Source organism: Pongo pygmaeus, chromosome 3 (assembly GCF_028885625.2).
Source record: "Pongo pygmaeus isolate AG05252 chromosome 3, NHGRI_mPonPyg2-v2.0_pri, whole genome shotgun sequence".
Classification (NCBI taxonomy): domain Eukaryota; kingdom Metazoa; phylum Chordata; class Mammalia; order Primates; family Hominidae; genus Pongo; species Pongo pygmaeus.
The window spans coordinates 39,261,922-39,288,904 of NC_072376.2; the positions used below are offsets into that span (position 1 = coordinate 39,261,922).

The following is a 26,983-nucleotide window of genomic DNA, read 5'->3' on the forward strand; positions in this document are numbered from 1 at the left end:
GAGCAAGACTCCATCTCGGGGAAAAAAAAAAAGAGAGAGAGACTGGTTAACGGGTACAAAAATACACTTAGATACAAGGAATAAGTTCTGACATTTGATACCATGGTAGGGTGACTACAGTTAACAATAATTTATTTGTATTTTAAAAATTTTATTGTTACTATTATTTTTCAGAGACAGGGTCTCGCTCTATCAACCAGGCTGGCGTGCAGTGGCTTAATCATAGCTCACTGCAGTTCCAATTACCTGGGATGAAGAGGGGATGGTATCTTAATTACTCTGATTTTCTCATTACACATTGTATGCATGTACCAAAATATTACGTGTACCTCATAAATGTGTACAATTATTATGTATCAAAATTTTTAAAAAGATATTTGAAAGTGTTGCATGCTAGAGAGAACAAAGAATAAAAAATACGCTCCACTGTTTTCAGTTCCAACTCCAATTATTTCACATACTTCAGTACTCTTCCCATATTCAAACCCTCTCAATATAAATAGTAAAAATCAAATATAATAACTAAGATAACCAAACTAACCTATTTCAAAGACTTAGATAGCTTAACTAGCTGCAAACAAACAGAAAATGAACAACCAAAACCTGGTAGATGGGAAAATTTTTGAAAGATGAAACTGGAAATTTATAATAAATGAATAAAACCATAAGGAGATTCTAATTCTAATGTAAATAATAAATAAAAATAATAAACAAAAAATTTACCATTTTTTGAAAACTAAACAATTTTTAGAGTTCTTGAAAAACAACAAGACTTACTCTTTGATATCACGAAGCTGATCAACATCTTGTGATCTTGTAAAATCTGGATCATGGGCCAGAAGGTGAATCATGTATGGAACTACATATTCAGGCAACAGTGATAATAATTTCTCTGAAGTAAAAACATTATTAAAAACAACCTTTATAAAATGCCTTAGTGGACTGAGTTCTAACCACTTAAGTTTCCATTTTTTCCCTCAGTTATTTCTAAATTAGGCACAACATGATACCTGGATACTAAAACACTTTACACTTCACTTTTCAATTTCTTTTTCTGGTACCTGGTATGCAGTTATATTTCACTTTTGAAAGATATTAAAGTCAAAGGTATCAGATATTAAACCCATTAAACAACAGGTCCCTGGCAAAGCTAGGAAAAAATTATTTAGACTGACATCAGAGCAATATGTTCAAATTAAACTACACTCCTAATCCCATAGGAAAAATGCAGTTTGCCAGAGTTAATGCAGCATAAATAGGACTCAGGAGTTCAGTTTTTAAGTACATCATAACTACAATGACAGCATTCTATAAAACTCCCAGTTTTATGATAAACTATAATAGAAACACATGACAAGGAAAAAAAAAACCTAAAAATGGATACATTGACAAAATATATTTGCGCACAGAGAACTTTGAGTTACTTACCAGTAGCCATAGGGTTCTGCTTAATGTATTCCCTGCGTATACTGATATTTTTCAGTAAACATTGTCGTGCGTGTGCTCTTCTCTCCTTCACAGGATCTTTGGCACACAAGGCAAAGATCGCCATATACTCCAATGGGAGCAGTAACTTCACAAGTGCCTTATGCAGCTTCTGAGCAAATATCTGCCTTACTTGGTAACACTCATCCTACAGCAGCACAGAAAAACTTAAATTGGCAACCATTTATTAAATAAAAAACATCAATTTAAGTATTTTTAATGTCTTCAATTAAAAAGAAGATAATTATATGGGAGAATAAATAATGTAATAATTGGAAGACAGTTAAACAGGTAATAATAGTAGTGCCTTTTGTGCATATATTCACATTATAAATGGATTTGTATCCATAGAAAAGTAATGTATTCAACTTTGAAGACAAGTAATTGACAAAAATAAGATTGTTACTTACATTAATAACAAGTGCACAGAGCTGAAACTGTTCTGGGGTAATAATTTCATGGTAACAAGGTTCCTGAGCAAGCTTCATTATGGCACTACCAGCAGCTAATCGCAAGCGAGACATATCAGATTTACTATAAACAAACAAAAAAGAAATAAACATTTCCTATAACCACTATCATTCATAAAAATGCTTTCGTCCCTTTTTGAATGTAAGGTCCTTAGAGCATAATTTATGCTTAAAATGACGTACAAATATGGGAAAGCTACTTTGAGTCCATGAACTTAACACAGGGGACTGTGACTTTCACAATGAAATCAAATCATTGCGACTTTCTGATTACAAATTTACCTGCCTTCATTTCTAGTCAAACTCTAGCTTAGATACTGCACCACAACCCAATAACTCTGCTTATTCTTGCAACCACAGTAATTGCAAGGCTAGGAAAAACTCTTTACATCAGGAGCTGTATCCGTCATTTTAAGAGAAATACATATTGATTGTAGAAAACTTGATTAAAGTGGCCAGGCATGGTGGCTCACACCTGTAATCCCAGCACATTGGGAGGCCGAGGTGGGCAGATCACGAGGTCAAGAGATTGAGACCATCCTGGCCAACATGGTGAAACCCTGTCTCTACTAAAAATACAAAAAATTAGCTGGGTGTGGTGGCACGCACTTGTAGTCCCAGCTACTCGGGAGACTCAGGCAGGAGAATTGCTTGAACCTGAGAGGTGGAGGTTGCAGTGAGCCAAGGTCGCACCACTGCACTCTACCCTGGCAACAGAGTAAGACTCTGTCTCAAAAAAAAAAACAAAAAACAAAACACAAAAAAACCTGATTAAAAAAACCACAAAGAATTTAAAAAAAAAAATCACCTATCATCATTTAAAATCTATTTCCTGCATATAAACATGTAACAGGAATCTAGCTTAATGCCTGCTGGAATGGCAGGGCTGCAGTTAAGAGCGAAGAAGTATCAGACAAATACCTAAAGGATATGAAATACAAGAGCCAGTGTCTGTCTTAGGTACTAGTTCCCGGGGCTGACCTCCTTTTGCAGAATAAAGTTTTCGAATGGAATCTATGAAGCCTTGGCACTCCCACCCCAACACTGTAGATTTTTCTTACTTACGTGGTAAAATGTGGTAATGAATGGGATGGCATGGGAGTCTTTCTACTTCGACTTCTATGTGGAACATAGCATGGCTTTTATATTTATTGTGACCACTTTACGAAATGCAGAAAGCTAGCCGGAACCCACTGGGACTGTTGCTAAGCATAGAGAGAAGAAAACCTGGCACTCTTGGACAACAGGATTGTTAAAATGAGCACTAGTAACAATGAGGGAGCCTCAAATGGTTTCTATGGCATTCATTCAGGAATCAAAGTTAATAGCTATTATGTGAGTGCTTACTCCATGCCAGGCAGGTGTGAAAAACACTTTATAGGCTTCATCTCAATTAATTTTCACTCCATAAGATGAGGAAATTGAGGCTTACAAAAGGTAATACTATATTATATGATACCCAGTTAGGATCTGTCTAATGGGTGTTCATTCCATGGTTAACCATTCCTCTATTTTTTGTGATGGAAAATAATGCTGGAGGAACATGCTTGTGTATAAGCCTTCATATGATTCTTTTATACTCATGAATTATGAGTGTAAAAATAAAGAGTCAAGGATAACATTTTTGAGGATCTTGATGCAAAATGCCAAAGAGTCCTGCCAATTTATACTCATAGGAGTAATGAAGGAACCCATTTCCATGATCATACTGAGGAATGATTGCTTATAATGTTTTTTTCTTTCTGAGTTGTAATGAAAAGAGGTATTGCTTAAGTTTAAATTGTATTGACTGCATTTAGTGATGTTAAACTTTTAAAAGTAAACTGATAATAGCTAAACTTCATCTCCACTGGGGGTCCTGCCTAGGTATCATCGACTTGTAAGAGATCATTATTATGCCTTTGCCATATACTGTACATAATTACCCCCAATTTAAAGCTTTCATTATCCCTAACTCAGCTCTAAACAGTGTTATAAAAGGCTGCCTTTGGCTTATTCTATGATAAAAATAGGGCGTAGTGGTGTACATCTATAGTCCCACTACTCAGCAGGCTGAGGCAGGAGGATTGCTTGAGCCCAGCTAGCCCGGGCAACATAATGAGATCCCATTCCTAATCATAATAATTTTTTAAAAAATTAATAGCATAGCAGTACCACATAACTAGCCAAGGCTAGAGTACAATGGCGTGATCTTGGCGCACTGCAACCTCAACCTCCTGGGTTCAAGCGATTTTCACGCCTTAGCCTCCCCAGCAGCTGGGATTATAGGCACATACCATCACACCTGGCTAAATTTCTATATTTTTAGTAGAGACAGGGTTTCAACATGACCTCAATTGATCTGCCTGACTTGGCCTACCAAAGTGCTGGGATTACAGGCGTAAGCCACTGTGCTCAGCCTCATAAAGGAATGATTAAACCTCTGTCCTCTAAAACAAATTTTTAAAAAGGAATGCATCATATGTAGAATACTTTAGTTATCTATGTTGGTAATCCTGGCCCCTACTAAATCAAGAATTTGAAAGAAACCAGGATCATGAAAAATTGAGCTTCTATTTTCATCTTAAAATGAGATGGCAATTTTACAGATTAAAAGTGAAAATGCGTAACAATGTAAACAATCTCTTTGTGCACATACATGTGTACACACCCAAATTTGTAGAACAACAAGAAGGCTTCAACTCTCCCTTGAGTTGCCATTGAAATTTTTATTTTTATTTATTTATTTGGAGACAGGCTCTCGCTCTGTTGCCCAGGCTGGAGTGCGGTGGCGCGATCTCAGCTCACTGCAACCTCTGCCTTCTGGTTTCAAGCGATTCTCCTGCCTCAGCCTCCTGAGTAGCTGGGATTACAGGCATGTGCCACCACGCCTGGCTAATTTTTGTTTTTTGTTTTAGTAGAGAAGGGGTTTCACCATATTGGCCAGGCTGGTCTCGAACTCCTGACCTCGTGATCCACCCGTCTCGGCCTCCCAAAGTGCTGGGATTACAGGCATGGGCCACAGCACCTGGCTGCCACTGAAATTTTTATTACTTTCATGGGACTCAAGTCACTCCACTTATTTAATCGCTTTAATACACGGAAGCTCTTTGAAGGCAGGGACTTTTCCTACTTATTTTTGCTGCAATGCTTTTCACAGTGTTTTATGAAGTAGAAGTTTAACAAATACTTGTTTAATTGAACCAATGTTGATGCTAACTGTAATAGTACAATATAATCATTATGATTACGTATTTACTGGAAAAAGTTCCTCTTCTTTAGGAATGAAGAAAAAAATATTGGCACTATTAAAATAACAATACTGACAGACAGACAAACCCTAAATGAGTACATAAGATCTGACCCTGAAGAACATGGTGTAATTACACCATTCAGTATTCATTAGGTAAATAATTCCTATGTAAATTCTACCAAAATTTCAGCACTAAGAAAACTGGAAAGAAAGAAAAATCTCACCTGATCCTCTTTTGCTCTGTCAGGTCACCCTCACTAACCAACATCGCTGATAATAACCGAAGGGTTGAATTGGCAGATTTAGACTGGTTGTTTTTCATACCCAACAGCCACCTTACCAGAAGTTTAATTGCCTGTACCTATAAAATATTAACATGCTAAAAAAAGAAAGCAACTTAAAATTCCAATTAAAGGGAAAATTAATTTATATTAATTAGATTAATGAGATTACTCATCTCCATCAGCAGACATTTTATTAAATAAATCTATGGGATAATAACAGTAACAATACGAACTAATATTTACTCTGTGCTCAACCAGTGCCAGGCACTTTTCTTGGATCTGTAAATGTATTAACTTATTTAATCTCCCAAAAAACTCTTATGAGGAAGATTTTTTTTTCCCCAACAGATAAGGCAATTGAGACACATTATTATGATAAATAACTTGCTTAAAAGTCTGGTTCCAGAATTTAGGCTTTTCATACTTAGATGTTTTGTCTAAGATTTTGAAACTATTTGAAAACATATACTTTAAAAACAACAATTTAAACTATACAGGCCGGGGGTGGTGACTCACGCCTGGAATCCCAGCACTTTGGGAGGCCAAGGCAGGTGTATCACTTGAGGTCAGGCGTTTGAGACCAGCCTAGCCAACATGGTGAAACCCTGTCTATACTAAAAAACCCTGTCTCTACTAAAAAAAAAAAAAAAAAAAAAATTAGTCAGGCATGGTGGCACATGCCTGTAGTCCTAGCTACTCAGGAGGCTGAGGCATGAGAATTGCTTGAACCCGGGAGGCAGAGGTTGCAGTGAGCTGAGATTGTGCCACTGCACTCCAGACTGGGTGACAGAGCAAAACTCTGTTTCATAAAAAAACCGAAACACACACACACACACACACAAACACACAAACACCACAACTGTACTGATTGTAGTGACTGAAAATAACTTGAGAGTTTCAGTTTTGTGGTACTGAAAAACTACTTTGAAGAAACCATCAAGTCTGATTCAGTCTCATTTAACATTGTGACCAAAAAAATGGGAATTTGTGTAATTATTGGTAGTCATAATTATTTAGAAATGTCTAGTCAAAAGATTGTTACCAATATATGTGAAAAAGCTAGCCAAAAAATCAAAGTATTATTTATTATATTTATTGACAACCTGGAAAAATGAATTGATAGAATATATGATGACTATGAAGCAACACAAAGTGAAAGATTATCAAAGAAGATGATACAATCTTATTTTAAATCCCAAATCCGCCACTTTTAAACTGAGCTTTACATCTATTAAATGTCACAAATTTAGTAACAATCATCTCTATCTGCTCTGTCACCCAGGCTGGAGTATACTGGCATGATCACAACTCACTGTAGCCTTGACCTCCTGGGCTCAAGCGATCCTCCTGCCTCAGCTTCCTGAGTAGGTGGAACTATAGGTATGCACCACCACACCTGGCCAAATTATTATTATTATTTGAGACCGAGTTTCACTCTGTCGCCCAAGCTGGAGGGCAGTGGTGGGACCTTGGCTCACTGCAACCTCTACCTCCCAGGTTCAAGTGACTGTCCTGCCTCAGCCTCCGAAGTAGCTGGGATTACAGATGTGCAACAGTATGCCTAGCTAGTTTTTGTATTTTTAGTAGACAAGGGGTTTCACCATGTTGTCCAGACTGGTCTTGAACTCCTGACCCCAAGCGATCTGCCTGCCTCAGCCTCCCAAAGTGCTGGGATTATAGGCGTGAGCCACCATGCCTAGCTCAACTCAATTATTTTTAATATTTTGTAGAGACATGGCTCACTATGCTGCCCAGGTTGGTCTTGAACTCTTGGGCTCAAGCAATCCTCGTGATCTGCCTCCCAAAGTGCTGGGATAATAGGTGTGAAAAAAAACAAAGTATTATTTATTATATTTATTGACAACCCGGAAAAATGAATTGATAGAATATATGATGACGATGAAGCAACAAAAAGTGAAACAGATTATCAAAGAAGATGATACAATCTTATTTTAAATCCCAAATCTGCCACAGGGCCCAGCTTGACAATTACCTATCTTTGCCAAGTTAATATTCATATGCTTGTAGATAGTGGTGGTGAGGCTGGATTTAAGATGCCTCTGAGCACCGTCATTCTATAAACAATCTCTCTATAAAACAGCCTCATTGAGACTGCTTTAGCAGGCAGAAGACACTGACATATAATAAACAATGACAACTATAATGTCTTCAATAAACCATTTTTTGCAATGGATTTTAAAATAAAGCACCTCCTTAACAAATGCTTATTAACTATTAGGTTTAATAAAAAAGGCTCCCAGCTAGGCACGATGGCTCAAGCTCATAATCCCAGCACTTTGGGAGGCTGAAGTGGGAGGATCAGCTGAGCCCGGGAGTTCAAGACCGAACTGAGTAACACAGCAAGATCCCATCTCTGTTTACTAAATTTTTAAAAGGTGAGGAAGATAACTACAAAATGTTCCTTTTTAAACATGAAGATTATCAAGGCCTAAACGAATTTACCTTTGCTAGTACTTCAGGGGAAACCTCTTCATCTGGAGACCACAGTTTTCCATTCTTTTCACCTGTTGACTATAGACAATTGAATAAATTTAGCTATTAGCATGAAAAAAAAAATTAAATTTTTGCTGATTAAGTTTTTCATGTTGATCAACACAGCCTTTGAGAAACCTACGGGAACATCACCAACCACAGCTTGGAAAAGGACAAAGTTAGAAGACTCATACTTCCCAATTTTGAAACTTACTATAAAACCTACAGTAATCAAGACAATGTGGCTGGTACTGGCAAGGATAGACATATACACTAATGGAATAGAGAACCCAGAAAACCCTTGCATATATGGTAATTCATTTTTGACAAAGGGTGCCAAGACCATCTTTAGTGAAAGAACAGTCTCTTCAACAAATGGTGCTAGAAAAACTGGATATTCAGCCGGGTGCAGAGGGTCAAGCCTGTAATCCCAGCACTATGGGGGGCTGAGGCAGGTGGATCACTTGACGTCAGGAGTTAGAGACCAGCCTGGCCAACATGGCAAAACCCCGCCTCTACTAAAAATACGAAAAAATGAGTTGGGCATGGTGGTGCATGCCTGTAGTCTCAGCTATCCGGGAGGCTGAGGCTGGAGAACTGCTTGAACCTAGGAGGCAGAGGTGGCAGTGAGCTGACATTGCGCCACCTCACTCCAGGTTGGGCTACAGAGTGAGACTCCGTCTCAAAAACACAAAAGCAAAACAAAAAAAAACCCTGGATATCCACAAGAAGCAAACACACAAACAAAAAAAGAAACTAGATTGTTAATACATATAAGAATTAACTCAGAATGAATCAAATATCTCAATTTAATAGCTAAAACCATAAAACTCTGAAAAGATGACATAGAGAGAAATCTTCATGATCTTGGATCTGGTAAATAGCTGACAAAGGTTTAATATACAGAAAATGTAAATAACTCTTAAAACTCAACAAGAAGCAACCCAACTAAAAGTGGGTGAAGGCAGCACGAGCAACATGGTGAAACCCTGTCTGTATAAAAAAATACAAAAATTAGCCAGGCATGGTGGCGTGTGCTGATAGTCCCAGCTACTGAGGAGGCTGAGGCAGCAGGTATTGCTTGAGCCTGGGAAGCGGAGGTTGCGATAAGCCAAGGTTGCGCTAGTGCACTCCAGCCTGGGTGACAGACTGAGACCATGTCTCAAAAAAAAAAAATAAATAAAATAAAATAAGACTGGGGTGGGGGAAGCAATTTAATACACAGCTCTCCAAAGAAGATATACAGGTAGTCAATAAGCACACGAAAAATATCCTTGACATCATTATTCATTAGGAAAATGCAAATCAAAACCACAATGAGATACCACTTCTTATCCACCAGTATGGCTATTGCTTTTTTAAAAAGCAAAATGACATGTAACCCAACAATGTTATTCCTAGATATATACCCAAGAAATGGGAGAACAGGAACATAAATGTTTATATCAGCATTATTCACAACAGCCAACACGTAGAAGCAACCCAAGTGTCCACCAATCAACAAACAAAATGTGGGATATATACAAACAAAAATATACATATAATAGAACACTGTTTAGCCACAAAAGGAACAACATTCTGATACATACTACAACATGGAAGAGCCCTGAGAACATGCTAAGTGAAATACAACAGACACAAAAGGACAAATATCATATAAGAGATACCTAGAATAGATAGTCAGAGAGTCAGAAGGTAGAACAGAGGGCAATGGAGAGTTGTTGCTTAATGAGTACAGAGTTTCTGTATGGGGTGATAAAAAATTCTGGAGATGGATAGGGTGGTGATGATTAGGTAACAATGTGGCTATTATGTCAGTGAATTTTAACACTTAAAAATAGCAAATTTGATATTATGTATAGTTTATCACCATAAAAAAAGACCATCTGAAAACACAATCTATCAACAATCATCATTTAAGAGGTATCTTAAATTTCACATTTGTTGAAAACCACATCTATCAAAAGTAAAAATAACAGCAAGGATATGTGGGGTAGAAAATGAGACTTAGGCCATGTTCTTCTCTTCTTGTCTGCTGCGTTCAAAAGTGGAAGGTGATACAATACAGAAGGGGCACTAGCAGGTGTCTTTAAGTTCCTGATATTGAGGCCTCAAGATTACCAAAACATGTGAGAGTTAGGAACTTTGGATAAGCTGGATTTGTGGCAAACTAACACTTAACTGAAAGTCATCCACAATGATCCGGCATATCTGTATCTTTATTCAATAACAACAGATTTAATTTAGATCCATTTGGTAAAGCAGTGATTCTTTTATTTATTTATTTTTTTGAGACAGAGTCTTGCTCTTGTCACCTAGGCTGGAGTGCAATGGCACAATCTTGGCTCACTGCAACCTCTGCCTCCCGGGTTCAAGCGATTCTCCTGCCTCAGCCTCCCGAATAGCTGGGATTACAGGCACCCGCCACCAAGTCCGGCTAATTTTTTTGTATTTTTAGTAGAGACAGGGTTTCACCATGTTGGCTAGGCTGGTCTTGAACTCCTGACCTCAGGTGATCCACCCACCTCTGCCCCCTAAAGTGCTAGGATTACAGGCGTGAGCCACCAAGCCCTGCCAGTAGTGACTCTTAATCAAGGTGTGTTTCCGAAATCATTTGGGGAGTCTTTTCAATCTATACATTCCAACCCAGATGTAATAAATCAGAGCACAGAGACATCAATAAATCTAGTGCCAAAAGTACAGTGTATTATCTTAAAAATTAGTTAAATTCAAGTCCACTTACTTTTTTTTTTTTTTTTTTTTTTTGAGACACAGTTTCGCTCTTGTTGTCCAGGCTAGAGTGCAACTGTGCAATCTTGGCTCACTGCAACCTCTGCCTCCTGGGTTCAAGTGATTCTCCTGCCTCAGCCTCCTGAGTAGCTAGGATTACAGGTGCCATACCACGCCTGGCTAATCCACTTACATTTCTAACAATGTTTGATAAAACAAATTTTAGCCCGGCATGGTGGCTCACACCTGTAATCTCAGCACTTGGAGAGGCCAAGGCGGACGGATCACCTGAGGTCAGGAGTTCAATACAACCCTGGCCAACATAGCGAAATCCCGTCTCTACTAAAAACACAAAAATTAGCCAGGCGTGGTGACAGGCTCCTGTAATCCCAGCTACTTGGGAGGCTGAGGAATGAGAGGAGGCCAAGGTTGCAGTGAGCCGAGATCGTGCCACTGCATTCCAGCCTGGGGCACAGAGCGAGACTGTCTTCAAAACAAAACACAAAAATAACCCAATTCTAACATTCCAGAAAATGATAAACTGTCTTTTGAGGGTCAGGAAAATAGCTTTTACTTATATTTAACTTTCATGATTCACCAATCTCATGTTCTAATTTTTGTTTCTTAAGTGTGAAATTCTAGTAGTAATAGCTACCATGAAATAAGGAAGTAGTTTGGAATTTAAACAAATAAGTAGAACCAATATAGAATAATTTAAAAGAAAAAGAGAATTACATAGAAACAGAAGTGTTTCTGTGATGAAGATGTAAACAGCCTTAATCTCATGATTCTCAATTTAATTAAATGAGAAACTTACCCTGTCATTCATTAGCAGATCTTTCACAATAAAATTTGCTACTACAGATTTCATTGGGGAAGCAAACTGATCTGGTGCTAACATAGAAATGTGGCCCAATGAAACTAATGGAGTTATAAGTTGTTCTGGCACATCAGCATTCAGACTCCTACTGAGTGGCTATAAAAATAAAACAGACAAAATTACCAATTTGTTTGATAAATATCTAGACACTCTACTGAAACAGTACATTTTCCTGAGTCCTCCTGAATTTATCATGCCCAAACCAATCTTCTCTAATACGATCATAACTAACTTCAACCACGTTAAGACACCTGGTTCTTAATTCACCTACTAAAATTTAGCAAGATTGAAAGAATGTAGAAAAAAGATAAAAGAAAAAATAAAATCCAACAGAAAGAAGTTTAAAAAAAAACATTTTTGCTTCATCAAATCAGCATTATTTTTGACTAATCTACAACAATGGATTTGCTGTACCAGTGGATTTCTTACCATGTGGAAGCATTTTAAATGACCTTAAATCATACAAAGTAAGAGTTAACTGGGTTTTGGTCACACTATCTCCAATTTATGATAATAGGAATACATTTCTAATAGTAAAATGAGGCCAGTCATTATATGTAAAAAAAAGGGAAACAGGATTAATTTTCAGGTAGGGTTCTTAGGTACTTTAAACTGGATTGTTCAAAATTATCTACGAATACTTTCCGAGGATAAATGCACCACTGAACCAATAAGGCTAAAATTAAGTAAAATGTTCTAACATAAACACGTAAGGCCAGGTGTGGTGGCTCATATGTGTAATCCTAGCATTTTGAAAGGCTGAAGTGGGTGAATCGCTTCAGTCCAGGAGTTTGAGACCAGCCTGGGCAACATGGCAAAACCCCATCTCTATAAAAAATCCAAAAATTAGCTGGGCGTGGTGGTGGTGCCTGTACTCTCAGCTACTTGGGAGGCTGAGGCAGGAGGACTGCTTGAACCTAGGAGTTCGGGGCTGCAGTGAGCAGAGATTGCATCACTGTACTCCAGCACTGGTGAGAAAGTGAAACTTTATCTCAAAAACAAACTAAAAACCAAAAGCCACAAATCCCTTCGATACGAGGTGTTTGAACATATAACCTGATCTACAGGCTGGGAATGCAGTACCACATAAAATAGAATCCTTGCTCACAAGGAATTTATAGTCTAAGGTAGGACTTCATATAAACAGCTTTAAAAAATCTAGCTTCCATCTTCATCAAACTATAGAGCTTAAAAAATAAAGACAAATATAAACACAACCTATATATTAGATATACCTCAAAAATCTGTGCAAGCTGGACTTCTTTATTTGTGAATATGGCGTGTATACAGTGCACAGCCTGTTTTGCTTGGTGTGGAGTACCCCTCTTTGCTTTTTGATGTAAAATGGGAATTAAGGTCCTGCAAAAAATAATAGAGTTTTTTTTTTTTTTTCTTAAACCCATAAACCAACAAGTACTCCTTTGGTTGACCTCCACTTCCCCTATATGGATGGATGTTGGTAGAGAAGGCTCTCTTAAAAATTATCTGATCTAGAGAAAGTTGTAAAAAAGCTCCCTCTCTGCCCCCAAGTATAAACCAAGAAATACAATGCCTCAAGAAAAAGCCTACTTCAGGAGACAATTTTTATTTTAAAGTTACCTCACAAATATGCAAAATAACAAGCAACCCTTAATTCATAATCTAAAGCTTACCCCATGACACATTTTTGCATTTATCTTCTAAGTAGGGTATTGCTAATTTTTCAATTCCCTTTTATAATCCCCTTCAGTTATTTCAAAGTAGCTATGGAAAGAAAGTAGCAAAAGGCCAAGTTGTATTAAACAGCTGAAATAATATTAGTGAAAGAAAGTATGCAAAGATACAGCTACATATATATCAGTAGAATGGCAATAAAAATATCTAACTATTACGTCCCAGGCACCATTCTAGATATTTCCGCATGGATTAATTCAACTAATGTTCACATCCACCCAAAGAAGACTATTATAGTCATTACACAGATGAGAAAATTAAAGCACAAAGATGTTATTTAAGCCTCCCAAGATGACGAAGCTAGGAAACTGGGAGTTGGGATCTGAAAATTAGCATTTCTTTCAAAATCCATATACTTAACCTCTACACTGACAATGAAGAGTAAACTAAAACAGTCTTATTTTAGGATGATGGAAAAACATAAAGCATTCTTCAAAAATTAAACGTTGATGACATGAAAAAACATTAGGTAGAATGAAGAAAATAGTGTGCATATATGAACTTATAAAAAATAGACAAACACATCTAGTAGATGAACATTCATAGGAAGTATATATATCAAATGTTAATGGTGACTATTTTGTTATATTTTTTCTAGTTTCAGTTTGCTACAATGAACATAAGTATTTTTATAATCAGAAGAAAATTGATAAAGTGAAACAAACATTTAAGGAAAGATATCTGTCATATATTTAATGTTATTAGAGAAGAGCCTATTTTATAGATTATAAAGTTAGTGGTATCAAATGTAAGGGTGACAATGTCCTCTTATGATAACGGAAGGCTACATATGAAACCTATACTGCAGGCTCCAGGCCATGCACCTTAACCAAAAATGGGAACATATGCTAGTTGGTATAAGTCTGATTTGACATTTATAGATATGCCTGAAGTTTGCCTCTATGGACTTTGGAATTATGAGATAGGGATATCCATGACCAAATAGACTTCCTTGACTGAGTACTGACTACGCTTCTAAATGGAAGATGTCTTTCCTCTCTCCTATCTGTTTAGTCTTTCACCATTCCATTTACCAGACTGAGATTTCTTATAACACTGGTGAATGACAAAGGAAGATAGTTTCAATCAAATTGTTGTTAAATGTATTATTATTATTAGCCAAATAAAATGATACAGAAAGTCAACTTTAACCTTTCTTCTTGTTTTTTCTGGAGCAGTATAATCCAGTGATGCCATCAGAGTTGTTATTGAGGTCTTTAGCGTTGTGCCTTTCTGCTTTCCAGTGATTATCTCCTTTCTTCTCCATTAGTCTTATGAATAAGGTATTTTATTCCTCACGTCCAAAGTTAACTCTTCCACCTATACTCATTTTCAACTGTTTCCTTTGGGGGTAGAATTCCTCTAAGAATAGATTCTTTGCCTTAAAAAAATGTATAGGATTTCCTCCCTTGAAAAACTCATCAAAAACTATCCTACTGTGTCAGTGATCTTTTTTTTTTAAATAATGTATAAAGTTTATTATTTCTAGTCTATAAACTCCTTGAGGGCAGGGACTGATTGTGGTAACTTTTTATTATTAGCCAAAACAATGCAGAGAATGAAGAGAATGTACAATGGACACTGAATTATTTCACAAGTTAAACTATTAGCTCACAAATTTAATAAAAACTTCAGGAGACCGCTTGTCCTATGATTATCATGTGAAGAAAATGGTATGTAGTTGAATATACCCTGAACTAATTGCAAATACCCTGAACATATGATTCAACAGCCATTTGCATGTATTTTTTCCTTCAAAAGATGTCTTCTGCATATTTTAAGTGTAAACATAACATCTCAACACAAGTTTCACCTTAACCTTTTTAAGATGCCAAAGTGAAATATTTGCCCCATTTTTTGGTAGGATAGCAAAGTGACAGTTATTGAATTTATAACCCATTTATAGAAAAAAAGATGAATATACATGGATTAGAAAGACATTAGTCATAAATATAATAAAACACTAAATTCTGTGATAACTTTTGATTCTTAATATCTTAAAATAATTTTGTTATAAACAAACATGTAGTTTCAGTTTATTCTGCTGCCTACATTCTAATGGTGGGAGAGGGGTGTCAGGCAAGGGAAAGACAAAACAGAGGAGGACACAGAAAAGTAGCTTCTAAATCAAAGTTGTCTTTCCTCCCTCCTATCTTCCTACACAGAAAGAAAACAATGATTTTATGGTTCCCACACTTAGAAACTTTTGTATTTACCATGGGAGAAAAAATGTACTCACGATCGTATCTGGGGAAGGTCTGTTTCTATTTTGTGACCTGTATTTCTAAAAATTTGAATAGCAGCTTCTGCTACCTTGTCATCCTCCATTCTTAGGCACTGTAACAAGGACTCATATGTCTCTGCAGAGTGGAACGAGGTAGGATGTGTAAAAGACAGAACCTGAAAAAATAGATACAGCTTTAGAAGTACAGACAATGGTTTTAATCCATTAAAAAAGAATTACTTCCCGCAAAAGAAAAAAAAATTAAATTCTGGGGTAAATATGCTAGCTACACAGAATAGAGATATATCTCCTAGCCGTCCTTGCAGTTAGTTATGGCTAATTAGACATTATCAGAAATAGTGTATGGTGTGGTAGCTTCCAGTTATTCCTTGACACAACTAACAGACAGCCTTTGTCCTATTTTCTTCTTCACCTCTTAGTCTACTCTGCTACTTAGAACACAAAACACATGGCTTCTTTTTTATGGAATGTGATTTACAATATTAATAACTATTATCAGTTTATAAATATATTGTATTTAGGTGAAGGAATGCTTGAGATAAAACCTCCACACGTAACGACTCAATCTTTGTGTAATGTAAACAAAATGCTAACTCAGAGCTTTGACTGGCAAAAAGATATTCTATGAGAAATTTTTTTTTTCTTTCTTTGAGACAGGATTTCACTCTGTCACCTAGGCTAGAGAGCGGTGGAACGTCACAGCTCACTGGGGTCTCAACCTCCCACCTCAGTCTCCTGAGCTGAGACTACAGGTGCACCACCTTGCCCGGCTAAATTTTTTTGTTTCTTTGTAGAGATGAGGTCTAGCTATGCTGCCCAGGCTGGTCTCCAACTCCTGTGCTCAAGAGATCTTCCTGCCTTGGCTGGGATTACAGGCGTAAACCATTGTACCCCGCCAAGAAAATATCTCAAGTGAAATCTATCACTCAACATAATTATCAACAAAGAAGCCACTATTGTGAACTTTTAATTATGATTATAATATATAATTATTCCCTTATTATGACACGAGCACGAGCCTGTCCTTAAATAACTTTTAGCAAGTTAGATACATGTCTAAAGAGTTAACCTTCCATAAAGTAGAAACAATTCAGTTAGTGTAGTATCAAGATGAGGGATGAAAATAGAGAAGCAGGGAGAAAGGGAAATGAGCAGGTGGTCTTCATTAATTTTTCAATAAGCACTTATTTAATGGTCATTAAGTGTAGACAATGTCTCATCTGGCAAGGTTTGGAGTGATAATATTTACTTATGTGGTTTTAATTATTTACAGAAAATTGGAGAATTAAATTAGAAAAATGTAATAAAAAGCAATCTATTGGCCGGGCGCAGTGGCTCACACCTGTAATCCCAGCACTTTGGGAGGCCGAAGCGGGCTGATCACGAGGTCAGAAGATCAAGACCATCCTGGCTAACATGGTGAAACCCCGTCTCTACTAAAAATACAAAAAAAATTAGCCAGGCATGGTGGTGGGAGCCTGTAGTCCTGGCTACTTGGGAGGCTGAAGCAGGAGAATGGCGTGAACCTGGGAGGCGGAGCTTGCAGTGAGCCGAGATTGTGCCACTGCACTCCAGCCTGGGCGACAGAGCAAGACTCCGTCTCAAAAAAAAAAAAAAAAAAAAAAGCAACCTATTAAAAAATGTTACCTTAAAGGTGGTTTCACTTTTAAAACAACTTAAAAATACAACTCAATTACTAAAAACATAATTAAAATCTTATTCATGAGGCATCATATCAATTCTATCAATGAAATGATTTTTTTTTTCTTTTCTTTTTAGATAGTCTCACTCTGACGCCAAGCTGGAGTGCAGTGGCGCAATCTCAGCTCACTGCAACCTCCACCTCCCGGGTTCCAGTGATTCTCCTGCCTCAGCCTCCGAAGTAGCTGTGACTACAGGCGTGTGCCACCACATCCAGCTAATTTTTGTATTTTTAGTAGAGACGGGGTTTCCCCATGTTGGCCAGGATGGTCTCGATCTCTTGACCTTGTGATCTGCCCACCTCGGCCTCCCAAAGTGCTGGGGTTACAGGCATAAGCTGCCGAGCCCAGCTCAACGAAATGACATTGAAGACCCTCGGAATATGATCCCATCATTCTTTTTCTATTTAACATCCATTGCACTGGTTTGTCTCTTCTCCTGTATGTCACAGTGGTATCATGTCTCTTTGCCTTCAATTTCTTCCCTTCTTTTACTCAATCCAATGAAAGCTCTATCAAGGGCTGCAGCTGGTTGTAAGCCAGGTTAAAAGCCCGTGACACTACCTTTCTTACCCAGTGGCACTTGACAATCTGGAACCAACCTTGTCTCCCATCATTCCCCAAAGCACCCCTTTTTTCTAGTCATGCCAGTCTCCCAAGAATCCCACAAATATACCAAGAAATACTCCCTTTAATGATGATATTCCCTCCTCTAAATTTAGTCACATACCCTGTCCACAGTCTAAAGCCACATCTTGCTATTACTAAGAATAGATTGCACAGTAATCACTACCAAGCATAGAAGGCGTGGAAATAATAAACAGTGAAACAAATATTAATTTATAATGTAAAATAATTACATTATTATATTATGATGTAAAAACATTACTTTTATATAATCTGATTTCCAACGCAAGTTTTAAATCTTTCAAATAGTTTCCTGTGAAATAAGCCTGACTCTTGCATATTCTGAAGGGAAGGCAAATTATGACCCCACGGAAATACATGGCAACAAAACTGTTTCAAAAATACCTTAAGAAGTTCAAGTCCTGAACGGATAGCTGTATCTGGACTTACACCCTCCTCTTCATCATCTGCTGTCCCCTCTATTGACTTGTTCATCAATTTCACTAGTGCACTATAAAAAGAAGAAAATATAAATCAGTAACCACTAGAGTAGTAACTAATCACACTGTGACAGAACATATATAGAACCTTAAAATATTAAATTCAAAGGAGTTTCTGTGGGAGGAAAAAAGTTCAACCTTGTCCTCTACTTGATAACTAAACTACTTAGTTTATCCCCCTAAAAAACTTAATGTATAAGAGTAACTCTTCTAAAAAATAACAAAACTAAAATTAAATGACACAACACTCTGGTAATATGTTCACGTAAGTAATTTAATATTCATTTCCATATATACAGAGATCATTTTCAGTTTTAAGAATCAGTAACTTTATTTCTATAAACTTATAGCAAAGAAGCAAGTCATCAGAAGTATCATGCTATATTTATAAAGATCCATTAATTAGGAACAATTTAATTGTCAAAAATTAAGGAATTAGTTTTTCAAAATACCACCACCAGGAAATAGAATATTATCTGGTCAATAAAAACCAGATGATGTGGCAACATGGTACTATTCTAAGTAAAAACAAATGTGACTTCTGGTTTCGAGATCAGTAAACTGAAGAAGATATTACCCTATTATGAGAACATTCAATTATTATTACAAATGTTCAAAATAAGATTTTGGTTAATTTTTTTTCCTTTGGTGTTATGTCAAAGTATTCATTAAAAAAAATTTAAGTACCACATATGCATAGGATGCAGATGTTGAAATTCTTTTCACTTATAAAAAAATTAACAAAAATTATAAATATACATGGGGTACACAGTGATGTTTCCAGACATATAATGCATGGTGATCAGATCAGGATAATTAGTACATCCATTATCTTAAACACTTATCATTTCTTTGTGTTGGGAACATTCGATATTGTCCTAGCTATTTGAAACTATGTTATTGTTAACTATAGTCATCCTACTGTGCTATGGAACACTAGAATTCATCCACCCATCTAGCTGTGATTTTGTATCCTTTTTTGTAATTTTGTATCTCTCCCTAACCCTCCCTTCCCACTACCTTTTCCAGCCTCTTGTTTCCTCTGTTCTATTCTTTGCTTCTGAGAGATCTACTTTTTTTTTTTTGGCTTCCACCTACCACTGAGAACATGTGGTATTTAACTTCCTGTTCCTGGCTCATTTCACTTAACATAATGTCCTCCAATGCCATGTTGCTGCAAATGACAGCATTTCATTCTTTTATGGCCAAATAGTATTCCATTTATCTATGTACCATATTTTCTTTACCCATTCATTCCTTGGACACAGGGTGATTCCAAATCTTGGCTATTGTCAGTAATGCTGCAATAATAATGGGTATACAGATATCCCTGATAAACTTATTTCTTTTGGATGTATACCTAGTAGTGGGATTGCTGGATCATATGGTAGTTGTATTTTTTAGCTTTTTTTTTTTGAGGACCCTCCATACTCTTCTCCATAATGGCTGTACTAACTTACAGATGTTGAAGTTTAAACTAAGTTTAGCACTTACTTTCCTTTCCTCTCTTACATCACAAGAATTATTTTAAAATTCATTATCTTCAGTTAATCTGATAACATTAAAAAAACAAATTGCTGTATATGTATATAAACATTAACTTAGTATAACATACCACACAATTCCCTGAATTAAAATGTACAACTCTATGGTTTTTATTATATTCACAGGGTTGTACTACCTAACTGTAGAACACCCCATCACTATCCTAAGTCAAACCCCTTACCTGTTAGCAGGAACTCATTCACCATTACTCCCTCCAGCCCTAGGCATTTACTAATCTATTTTCTCCCCTAAACACTTGCCTATTCTGAACATTTCATATTAATGAAATCATACAATTTCATAGGGTTTGGCTGTGTCCCCACTCAAATCTCACTTTGAACTGTAATAAGCCCCACATGCCAAGGGCAGGGCCAGGTAGATAATTGAACATGGGGGCAGTTTCCTCCATATTGTTCTCGTGGTACTGAATAAATCTCAGGAGATCTGATGGTTTTATAAAGGGGAGTTCCCCTGCACATACTCTCTTGCCTGTCACCATGTAAGATGTCCCTTTGCTCTTGCTTCATCTTCCGCCACGATTGTGAGGCCTCCCCAACCACATGGAACTGCAAGTTCATTAAAACCTCTTTCCTTTATAAATTACCCAGTCTGGGTGACAGAGCCAGACTCTCTCTCAAAAAAAAAAATAAATAAATAAATGAATAAAACAAAATAAAAATGTAAAAATCTGAATTTGCATTTCCCAAGTGAGTATTAATACTAACTGTCCTTTCTTGTGCTTATTTACCATCTTAACTAGTACCTGTTCAAATATGCCCATTTTAAAACTGAGTCATCTGTCTTATTTAGTCAGAGCTCCTTATATAGCCTGGATATAATCCTTTACCAAATACATGCTTTTCAAGTATTTTCTCCCAGTCTATGGCTATTATGTTCCCTCTAAGAAATCTTTCCCTATCCTATATGTTTTCTGGAAATTCTAGCTCTGACTTTGTATTTTAAAGATTCACTCAATTTGAGAAAATTATTCCAAATTGAGCTTTTTAAGAAATCCTAGTAAACATTGCTTGAATTTAACAAAATTACAAGTGTGTTTCAAAAAAATTTATAAATATGTAAATACATGTGATAGGTTCCATGCACACGATTATTTAATGAGTATTTATTAACTACCTGTCATGTACCAAGTCTTATGGTCTACCTGAGAAATACAGTATGAAATGAGAGACATAATCTCTGCTATCATTGTAATGTTGGTAATCACCAGTATGTGTCAAGGAGCTATAAGTGAAAGACCAAAGTCTTCAAACCAGGTTCACAGTCCTTCACCTTATAAAGTATTTTTCCTCTTTTATAAATTAAATATATTTCACAGGGCTATCATGATGCAAAAGATGATCTCAAGTGCCTCTTCAAAACTGCTTGGGAAGTCTACACTATACAACCACTGTTACAAATCTTCACCATTCTAACCGACGTCTAAATACTCCCATTGGCAACTTCATCTTTAACAGAAGGGAGAGTAGTAATGGAAGCCTTGAGTGAAAACTCTTCTAATTCTCCATACCGAATCTAACCTCCTCTAATTTGTGTGTATTATTTTGTCATGTCATAGGTTAAGATGTCCTTCTTCCTGCTCTGCTTCCTTAGGAATGCTGCTCCCTCATACCTATATTCCCCTTCCCTTATCTGCAATCTGTCTTCTTTTCAACTAGCATCTTTTTTTAAAACAAAAAAAAAAAAAAAAGAAGAAGATGGAGTTTCACTCTTTTTGCCCAGGCTGGAGTGCAATGGCGCGATCTCAGCTCACTGCAACTTCCGTCTCCCACGTTCAAGTGATTCTCATGCCTCAGCCTCCCGAGTAACTGGGATTACAAGCACACACCACCACACCTGGCTAATTTTTGTATTTTTAGTAGATATGGGGTTTCACCATGTTGGCCAGGCTGGTCTTGAACTCCTGACCGCAGGTGATCAGCCCACTTCGGCCTCCCAAAGTGTTGGGATTACAGGCGTGAGCCACCGCGCCCAGCCTTCAGCTAGCACCTTTTCAAGGTATTTAAATATTCAAAATTATTTAGTCAAAAACAACAGCGGAAGATTCTTCTTCAAGCTTACTCCTTTTCCATCATCTTATTTTTCTGTTACTTTTCTTTTGAGGCTCAAACTCTGACTTTAGCCCAGTTTTTTTGTTTTTGTCTTTTTTTGAGACACAGTCTCATTCTGTTGCCCAGGAGAGAGTGAAGTGCCGCGATCTCAGCTCACTGCAATTTCTGCTTCCTGGGCTCATTCTTCCACCTCAGCCTCCCACACAGCTGGGACCACAGGCGCATGCCATGGTGTCCTGCTAATTTCTGTATTTTTGTAGAGATAGGGTTTTGCCATACTGCCTAGGCTGGTTTCTAACTCCTGGACTCAAGTGATCCACCCACCTCTGCCTCCCAAAGTGCTGGGATTACTGGCGTGAGTCACCACACCCAGCCTTCTCCTTTGTTTTTTTTTTTTTTTTGAGACGGAGTCTCGCTCTGTCACCCAGGCTGGAGTGCAATAACGTGATCTTGGGTCACTGCAACCTCCGCCTCCTAGGTTCAAGTGATTCTCCAGCCTCAGCCTCCTGATTAGCTGGGATTACAGTTGCGTGCCACCACGTCAGGCTAATTTTTGTATTTTTAGTAGAGATGGTGTTTCACCATGTTGGTCAGGCTAGTCTCAAACTTCTGACCTCGTGATCTGCCCGCCTCGGCCTCCCAAAGTGCTGGGATTACAGGCACGAGCCACCATGCCTGGCCCTCCTTTGCTTTTTATCTAAGATTGGCGCTGTCTACACTGATTGTCCCTACTGGTGCTGTCAATTTATCTCCTAAGCAGGGTTTAGAAGGGTGACAAGGCTATGTATCCCTTTAATATGCTCAAGCCTCAGCGTAGCCAAATGGTACCTAGTGGCTTTCTATTGAGCTGGGCCAGTAAAAAACAGACTCAGCAGTCTTCTCTGCCTAAGTAACACTGATCACCTTCTCTGTGTACCATGATGTAGATGCTGGAAAGGACTGTCCTATGCCTTTCTGAATACATGGCATTCTGGCTTTGTCCTTGCTACCACATAGAAACTGCTCTGTTCATTGTGATTTTTTCCCGTTTCCTAATCCATTCAATGATTCTTAGTATTTAATCAACTTCTGGATATCATCTGACCCCTCCTTAGACCCTCTTTGGTTTCTGTGATAACACTCTTTCCCAATTTTCTGCTTTTGACTATGTCTGCTCAAAACTTAAAAAAAAAATTTAAGTCCGTTATCTTCTGCCAGCCTCTTAATTGCTAATTTCCCTCAGGATTTAGTCCTCAACCTTTTCCTTTTTAAAATTTTACTTTCACCTGGGTTCCAGCCATCATTACAATGACTACTTCATTTTCATCTACTTCCTATAGACCATTAACTAACTGTAGCACATATATGTCAAGGTGTATGGACATATGTATGGGGGGGAAATTGATTATATTTAGAATAATTTTATATTAACCCCAATCCTTTCTTTCAAAATTCTAGGCCAGGCGCCCATGCCTGAAATCCCAGCAATTTGGGAGGCTGAGGTGGGCAGACTGCTTGAGCACAGGAGCTCGAGACCAGCCTGGCCAAGATTGTGAAACCCTGCTCTACTAAAAATACAAAAAATTAGCCTAGCATGGTGGTGCACACCTGTAGATACAGCTACTCGGGAGGCTGAACCCGGTAGGCAGAGGTGGCAGTAAGCCGAGATCGTGACACTGCACACTCCAGCCCAGGTGACACAGCAAGATTCCTTCTAAAAAAAAAAGAAAGAAAGGAAAAGAAAAAGAAAAAGGAAAGGAGAAGAGAAAAGAAGAGAAAAAAAACTTAGGTATAGTGGCTCATGCCTGAAATATCAGCACTTTAGGAGGCCAAGGTGGGCAGATCACTTGTGCCCAGGAGCTCAAGACCAGCCTAGGCAACATGGCAAAACTGCTTCTCTACAAAAGAACTTTTAAAAAAAAATTAGCTGAGCGTGGTGACGCACACCTATAGTTCCACCTACTCAGGAGGCTGAGGTCTGAGATCGTTTGAGCCTACACAACAGTAAGCCAGGATCGTGCATTTCAGCTTGGGCAACAGAGTGAGATCGTGTATCCAAAAAAGTAAAGAGAAAAAGAAAAGAAAATCTTAATAAAAAAGGGCTAGGTATAGTGGCTCACACCTGTAATCCCAACACTTTTGGAGGCCGAGGTGGGTGGATCACTTAGGTCCAGGAGTTCGAGACCAGCCTGCACGGCATGGTGAAACCCTGTCTCTACCAAAACCAAACCAAAACAAACAAAAAAACAAAAAACAAAACACCCTCACGAAATTAGCCCGTTGTGGTGGCATGTGCCTATGGTCCCATCTACTCTGGAGGCTGAGGGAGGAGCACCACCTGAGCCCAGGAGGTCAAGTCTGCAGTGAACTATGATCATGCCACTGTACTCCAGCCTGGGTGACAGAGCAAGACCTTGTCTCAAAAAAAGAGAAAGAAAAAAAAAGTCAATTTTGATTTTTTTGTATGTTGAGAGATGAGAGATAGGGGTCTAGTTTCATTCTTCTGCTAATCAGTTTTCCAAGCACAATTTATTGTAGAGACTATCCCTTCCCTCCTTGTATGTTCTTGACACCTCTGTCAGAAATGAGCTGGCCAAAAAAGCACCAATATGTATCTGGGTTCTCAATTCTGTTCCTTTAGATGTGTCTAGTTTTTATGCCAGTATCATGTTGATTTGGTTACTGTAGTTTTGTAGTATATTTTAAAGTCAGGTAGTTTGATGGCTCCAGCTTTTGTTCTTTTTCCTCATATTGCTTTGGCTATTTGAGTCTTTTTTGGTTCCGTGTAAACGTTAGGATTGTTTTTTCTATTTCTGTGAAGAATGTCATTTGTATTTTGATAGATATTGCATTTAATCTGTAAATTACTTTGAGTAGTACTGTCATTTTAACAATATTGATTTTGGCTGGGCAGGGTGGCTCACGCCTGTAATTCCAGCACTTTGGGAGGCCGAAGTGGGTGGATCACCTGAGGTCGGGAGTTTGAGACCAGCCTGACCAACATGGGGAAACCCCATCTCTACTAAAAATAGAAAATTAGGCAGGTGCGGCGGCACATGCCTGTAATCCTGGATACTCGGGAGGCTGAGGCAGGAGAATTGCTCGAACACGGGAGGTGGAGGCTGCGGTGAGCCAAGATTGCGCCATTGCACTCCAGCCTGGGCAACAAGAGCGAAACACCATCTCAAAAAAAAAAAAAAAAAAATTTTAAAAATTTTTCCATTTCATAAGCATGGAAAATCTTTCCATTTTTTGTGTGTTGTCTTTAATTTCTTCCATCAGCGTTTTAAAGTATTTCTAGTAATAGATCTTTCACTTATTTGGTTAAGTTGATTATTAGGTATTTAATATTCTTTGTAGCTATTGTAAATAAGATTGCTTTCTTGATTTTTCAGATTGTTTGCTATTGGCATATGTAGATGCTACTGAGTTTTGTATGTTGATTTTGTATCCTGCAACTATACTGAATTCATTTATCTGTTCAAAACAGTTTTTCGGTGGAGTCTTTAGCTTTTTCTGTGATAATGTCATCTGCGAACAAGGCTAATTTGACTTCTTTCTTGCTAAATTTGGATGGCCTTTTTTTCTTTTGACTAATTGCTCCGGCCAGGACGTCCAGTAATTTGTTGAATAAAGGTGGTAGAAGTGGCTTCCATATCTTATTCCAGATATTAGATGAAAGCCTTTCAATTTACCCCATTCAACACAATGTTCGGTGTGGGTGTGTCACATATGGCCTTTATTATTTTGAGGTATGTTCCCTCTATACCTATTTTGTTGAAGGTATTTATCATAAAGTAATGTTGAATTTTATTGAATGTTTTTTCAGTACCTATTAAAATGACTATACGGTTTTTATTCTTGGTTCTATTAATATGATGAATCATGTTTATCGATATATGATTTATGAACCATCCCTGCATCCGTGGGATGAATTCTACTTTATCGTGATGAATATTTTTAATGTTTTATTCAAAGCAGGTTGCTAGTATTTTTGAGGATTTTTGCATCTATGTTCATCAGTGATAGGCCCCTATCCCTTGCCCTCTAAAAAAAATCAAATCAAAATGGATTAAGACCTAGTGGATGAAACTACTAGCAGAAAATGCTAGGATAATGCTTAAAGACATTGATCTGAGCCAAGTTTGTTTGTGTTAACATCCCGAAAGTACAGGCAACCAAAGCAAAAATAGAAAAATAGGATTACATTAAGCTAAAATGGTTCTGCACAGCTAAGGGAACAATAAAAAAAGCGAAGAGACAACCCACAGAATGAGAAAATATTTGCAAATTATCCCTGTGTCAACGGATTAATAACCAGAACATGTAAGGAGTTCAAACAACTCAATAGCAAAATAACAAAACAAAACAAAACAAAAAAACACCAGACAAACAAAAAATCAAAACCCTACCAAAAAAATCCAATTCAAAAGTGGGAAAAGAGGCCAGGTGCAGTGGCTCATGCCTGTAATCCCAGCACTTTGGGAGGCTGAGGCGGGCAGATCACGAGGTCAAGAGACTGAGACCATCCTGGCCAACATGGTGAAACCTGGTCTCTACTAAAAAACAAAAATTAGCTGGGCATGGTGGCGTGCACCTGTAGTCCTAGCTACTCGGGAGGCTGAGGCAGGAGAACTGCTTGAACCTGGGAGGCGAAGATTGCAGTGAGCCGAGATGGTGCCACTGCACTCCAGCTGGCGACAGAGCAAGACTCCGGGGGAAAAAAAAAAAAAAAAAAAAGGCTTTTTATCAACAAGACAGGGAATAATGGATGCCGGCGAGGATGTAGAAAAAAGTGAACCCTCGTACACTGATGTTGGGAATGTAAATTAGCATAGCCACTAAGGAAAACTGTATGGAGGTTCCTCAAAAAACTAAAACTAGATCTACCATATGATCTAGCAATTCCACTACTGGGTATATATTTTTTAAAAAGGAAATTAATATATTGAAGAGATATCTGCAGTCCTATGTTTATTGTTTCACTATTCACGATAGCCAAATACGGAATGAACCTAAGCGCACATCAAC

General features: G+C 37.7%; 1 protein-coding gene across 2 annotated transcripts in view; it reads right to left on the reverse strand.

The window, feature by feature from the left end:
• The window catches only part of PDS5A (PDS5 cohesin associated factor A), a 160,158-nt gene that overhangs the window by 41,694 nt on the left and 91,481 nt on the right, over nucleotides 1-26,983 (reverse strand). For both annotated transcript variants that reach the window (XM_054485487.2, XM_063664480.1), the window contains exons 18-26: nucleotides 18,265-18,370; nucleotides 15,527-15,687; nucleotides 12,810-12,933; nucleotides 11,512-11,670; nucleotides 7,935-8,003; nucleotides 5,412-5,548; nucleotides 1,896-2,019; nucleotides 1,429-1,633; nucleotides 778-892 (exon numbers count right to left, since the gene is read on the reverse strand). In XM_054485487.2, the coding sequence (XP_054341462.1) occupies nucleotides 778-892; nucleotides 1,429-1,633; nucleotides 1,896-2,019; nucleotides 5,412-5,548; nucleotides 7,935-8,003; nucleotides 11,512-11,670; nucleotides 12,810-12,933; nucleotides 15,527-15,687; nucleotides 18,265-18,370 (1,200 nt within the window). The remainder of the gene's footprint in view (nucleotides 1-777; nucleotides 893-1,428; nucleotides 1,634-1,895; nucleotides 2,020-5,411; nucleotides 5,549-7,934; nucleotides 8,004-11,511; nucleotides 11,671-12,809; nucleotides 12,934-15,526; nucleotides 15,688-18,264; nucleotides 18,371-26,983) is intronic.